This window comes from Sciurus carolinensis, chromosome 1 (assembly GCF_902686445.1).
Source record: "Sciurus carolinensis chromosome 1, mSciCar1.2, whole genome shotgun sequence".
In the NCBI taxonomy this organism is placed as follows: Eukaryota; Metazoa; Chordata; class Mammalia; order Rodentia; family Sciuridae; genus Sciurus; species Sciurus carolinensis.
Genome location: NC_062213.1, coordinates 120018782 through 120023932, shown reverse-complemented (window position 1 = coordinate 120023932; position 5151 = coordinate 120018782). Strand labels below are relative to the sequence as shown.

At 46.9% G+C, this 5151-nt stretch overlaps 1 protein-coding gene across 1 annotated transcript; it reads left to right on the top strand.

Annotated features, from left to right (window-relative positions):
• The first annotated feature begins 783 nt into the window (after window positions 1-783).
• On the top strand, window positions 784-4396 carry Gpr88 (G protein-coupled receptor 88). Its single transcript, XM_047538416.1, has 2 exons — window positions 784-1003; window positions 1384-4396. The coding sequence occupies exon 2, from the start codon at window positions 1453-1455 to the stop codon at window positions 2605-2607; it is 1155 nt and encodes a 384-aa protein (XP_047394372.1). The 5' UTR covers window positions 784-1003; window positions 1384-1452; the 3' UTR covers window positions 2608-4396.
• Window positions 4397-5151: the final 755 nt, after the last annotated feature.

Genomic DNA, 5151 nt, shown 5'->3' with positions numbered 1-5151 from the left:
CTTTCACTAAGAAATATGCATTTTAAGGTTCCTCCAAGTCTTTTCATGGTTTGAAAGTTCATTTCTTTTTATTGCCAAATGATGTTCCATTGTCTAGGTGTTTCACAAACAAGCAACTGACCATTCCAGTTTTACCCTCTATCTCTTTCAAACTCTGGAGAAGAGTCTGGTGATGGGGGGGAAAAACCCTGAAATTACACTTAAATTAAGACTTGTGTGTTTTATGTGGATAATTACCCACACTCACTTTACCAAAGAAAAAATGAACCTCAATTAGAATATAAAGTAATTCTCTCTAAAAATGTGGGAATGAAGAGACCAGTCCTAGATATTGAGAGTGTATTTATCTCTGAGAAAATTTTGCCTCCAGGATGCATAAGACTGAGATGAAATATACTGGGGGTATATTAAGTTTTATTCTAACATCGAGGGGAAGAAAGAAGGAAAGAAACATTAGGCAGAGTGAAAAATTAAGTGATTGACAGAAAGAGAGAAGACTGAGAAACTATAGGACTCTCTGAGCAAGATATTTTTCTTCCCTTTACAAGTTAGAAGCTATTGAATAATTCATGCCAAGCGTGGAAAGGCTGTCTTTTCCCTGGGTGATGTATAACTGAGCAGGAGAGAGCTTCGAGTGGGTTCGCCACATCAGTCACCACTCTTGCTTCTAAGCACAGGGTGCTCTCCTCTTAAGCACAGCTTCTGCTTTTGCAGGCAAGCATCCTAGCTGCTACTGCTCCGCTTGCTTGCCCACCTGCCTGGGCTTGCAGCCTGCCACTTCACTTTCTCCAGCCCTGCTGCCAGAGGAGAAATCTCCCTGCTGATTCCTGCTTAGGACCATGTGTGTGGATGCTGCTTGGGAGAAGTGGGGCATTTGCTCCTGGCACTGATCTCAGCTGAGTTTCTCCTGTTGATTTCTGGACCACAGATGCTGCTGCTGAGGAGGTATTTCTGGGCATCCTTCCCTCTGCTATCGCCAGTTAAGGACCATCCCAAAAGCAAGGTACCCTCCACCCTTCCCCCTGGCATTTTTCCCAGCTGGGATTTCTCTGCTTTCTCCCTAACTAAGGGCTACAGCTGACAATATCCCGTGTGTGTGTGTGTGTGTGTGTGTGTGTGTGTGTGTGTGTGTGTTTTGGGTGAGAGGAGGAGGAGGAGACTGTTCTTAGTATGGATCTGTCCTAGAACATAGAAGTGTGAAGTCTGTTGCAGGTAAAGCGGCCTTTCCCCTGGCACTGGAGACATTTCCACGGCAGGCACCTGTCATCTGCCGCCCCCGTCCTCCTCGAGCTCCCTCTCTCCCCTTCCCCCAGCCCATTATTCTGCTTCAGCCTTTTGTGTCTGTGGCAGAGGGCGGAAGGGATGTCTTTGCCCTCTCGGCAGGCAAGTGTCAGGATGGGCCGCGCTGCAAGAAGCCGACGCTAGGGCGCGAGGTGTGAAGAGTTGGCCAGAATGACCAACTCCTCCTCCACGTCCACCTCCTCCACCACCGGGGGATCCTTGCTGCTGCTCTGCGAGGAAGAGGAGTCGTGGGCGGGCCGGCGTATCCCCGTGTCCCTCTTGTACTCTGGCCTGGCCATTGGGGGCACGCTGGCCAACGGCATGGTTATCTATCTCGTGTCTTCCTTCCGAAAGCTGCAGACCACCAGCAACGCCTTCATTGTGAACGGCTGCGCCGCCGACCTCAGTGTCTGCGCCCTCTGGATGCCACAGGAAGCGGTGCTGGGGCTTCTGCCCGCAGGCTCTGCGGAGCCCCCAGGGGACTGGGACGGCGCCGGGGGCAGTTACCGCCTACTGCGGGGCGGGCTGCTGGGCCTCGGGCTCACCGTGTCCCTTCTGTCCCATTGTCTCGTGGCCCTGAACCGCTACCTGCTCATCACCAGGGCACCTGCCACCTACCAAGTGCTCTACCAGCGGCGCCACACGGCGGGAATGCTGGCGCTGTCCTGGGCGCTCGCCCTGGGCCTCGTGCTGCTGCTCCCGCCCTGGGCGCCGCGGCCGGGTGCCGCGCCACCGCAAGTCCACTACCCAGCGCTACTGGCCGCCGCCGCACTGCTGGCGCAGACGGCGCTGCTGCTGCACTGCTACCTGGGCATCGTGCGCCGCGTACGCGTGAGCGTCAAGCGGGTCAGCGTTCTTAACTTCCACCTGCTGCACCAGCTGCCCGGCTGCGCCGCCGCCGCCGCCGCCTTTCCCGCTGCCCCGCACGCGCCGGGCCCCGGCGGCGCCGCACACCCCGCGCAGGCCCAACCCTTGCCGCCTGCGCTGCAGCCGCGGCGGGCGCAGCGACGTCTCAGCGGCCTGTCGGTGCTGCTGCTCTGCTGCGTCTTCCTGCTGGCCACACAGCCGCTGGTGTGGGTGAGCCTGGCCAGTGGCTTCTCGCTGCCAGTGCCCTGGGGGGTGCAGGCGGCCAGCTGGCTCCTGTGCTGCGCCCTGTCGGCGCTCAACCCCCTGCTGTACACGTGGAGGAACGAGGAGTTCCGTCGCTCCGTGCGCTCTGTGCTGCCCGGCGTCGGTGACGCGGCTGCGGCCGCAGCTGCTGCCACAGCCGTGCCCGCCATGTCCCAGGCACAGCTGGGCACCCGCGCGGCAGGCCAGCACTGGTGACCCGGCCAGGGCCCGAGCGAGCGGAGTTGTGGGCTTCTAGCGTCTTTGGCCGCCATCGCCTCCTTCCCCTGTAAGGTATCCCCTGCCCCAGCGAAGACTCCCACTGGGAAGCTCAATAAACCCGTGCGAAGATTTCGCCTCCACCCCCGTGCGCTGATACCTGAACCAAGGTCTTCCTTAAAAGGGGTCCCGAAGTCATTGTGGACGGCCACCTTATTTTTACCCTTTGTTCCTGTGTTTTAGAGAATTCTTCAGCCAATACACTGGAGACTGCAAGAACTTACAAGACTGATATTTAAAAAGAACCGATTAATTTATTTCAAGTTTGTTTTTTGAAAAAGAGCTTTCATAACATAAAACCCTTCCCACCTTCATCGTCTTATGATACATATGAAGCGCCGTAAGTGTGCATGAACCAAAGGAAATAATATTCAGGAAGGAATAATATGCACAAAATATTTGAGAAAGTAACCTATTTCTGATGATGCTTCCTTCTGTTAAAGTTTAGTCTTTGTATATTAATTAACCTGGATGAGCGAAGCCACAGATGTGCACACCGACGTGAATTGCCATTAAGACCTCAAGCCCTTTATTCTTAGAAGGGTTTTTATAAAGTCATTCTTAAATGAGAGTCTTAGCCAGTGAAGAAAAACTAAATTTATTATTTTACACTCTTCTTTTTTCACCTTTAAGATTGAAAACTAGCATTGAGAGTTAAACTGAAAAATTTCCAGTTTGTTACTAGTTGGTCTGAGCCAGAAATGAAATTTTGAAAACAAACGAGCATTATCTATTTTAGGTACCAGTTTCACATTTTTGAAAGCATGCACACTTGTTGCTACCCTCATTTTGTAACCAATTTATTTGCCTTATGAGTGTGATTGCAGCTTTGAACATTCTGTACTATAATGGTTGCTAAGGAGAATAAGTCCTTCTGTTTTCTCTTTAACATTTAAAATATCTCAATGCACATGATATAATGAAACACTAATAATATCATAACTGCATAGCTAATATTAGCTGCTATTGCATGCTCCTAGATGTTAGAACTCATTGGGCATGTGGTATACTAAAGCAATACCCATTAGACAAGGACATTTTACTTCTTCCAGACACCAGAAGAAATGGCCTTCAATTATTTGAAAAGAGACACAGAGACACCTCTGGCTACCTAGAGTTCTTCTTGTCTTGGCCTAATTTATGAGAAAACTCCCAAAGGGACTTTATCTCACAAATGGAACCTCAGTCAAGATGGATTAATAATATGGTTTGACTCTGCAAAGCCATCTGTGCTCTTTTAGGGTTTAAACAAGCCACACGTTAGAAAGTAACACTGTTTTATGTAGTTCATATATATTATCATGACATTTAAAATTAATATCATATCTGTTGAAAGAAGTGTAATAAACATATATAATGAACAGTTCAAATGGGACTCTGTTCTCAAATGTGTTATTTGAGGTTCGTCATTTTCATCATGGGTTTACTAAATTTATTTAGAAATGTTAGAAATGCAAAATCATGTGAAATTACCTTATAAAACTAAAATGGAAGAAAGTGATTTTAATAATCATATATTAGACTGTTAACTGCATCAAATCTGGGCCATATGGCCTCAAGTAAGTGTAATTCAGGAACAAAACCAGTTTGCTTGTTGCACTCTTGTACATTTGAATAATTGTAGGAGTCCAGGAAACTTTGACATGTTCATAGTAAAACAAAAATAAAACAATTATGTTCATCACCAATAATAAAACAGCAGTCATTTTATTGATCTGTCCCCTGTGCATGCACCATTTCTTACTAAGGTTTTATCTGTTCCCATTTTCCTTGATTCAGATATTTCATTAAAGTTTGAACAACTATTCTTCTGAGGGTTTTTTTTTTCCCCTCTTCTGTCTCTCCTTTTCTTGTATTCGCCCTTGAGGACTCTATAACAGAGAATATGTTATTCCAAAGCACTTATGATTAAAGTAAATTCTTTTTGCAGGCTGTAATTTTTATTTTTGTCTTCTCAAAGTATTTCTATTTTATATAATTAAATAAGGTCCATATACCCCTTTAAAAAGAAATGCCTCAATTTCCCTTCTGTAAGTAGTGGGGAATAGGCTATAACAACAGAGAGCTGAAGATTTTCCATTTGGAGGGCCTGGGGGACTTTTCTTAATCTGTATCAAAAAGGTCTTTTTAAAATTAGACCTTTATCCTTGTGATGCTGCTGTTCCTATAATGTTTACCACACATATAAACCGCCTTTCAAGTCTATACCTGGTGTCTTGCATTGCTTCAGGCTAGTGCTGAGACTCTGCTGCTGGCTCCATGCCATGTGGGAGACCTACTTTAGATTAATTTACTAGTAATTAACTCCACAGGACTGATTCACTTTTAATTTCAAAGTAGCAATGATGTGTCTAAAAATGCCTTACTAGAGCACTAGCTGTGAGTATTGGAGTTATTGCTTTGACAAATTAAGTTAATGGAGATTGTGTTCTTATTTAAATGAAACCACATATTATCAACTCAGGAATTAAAAAAAAATCCTAG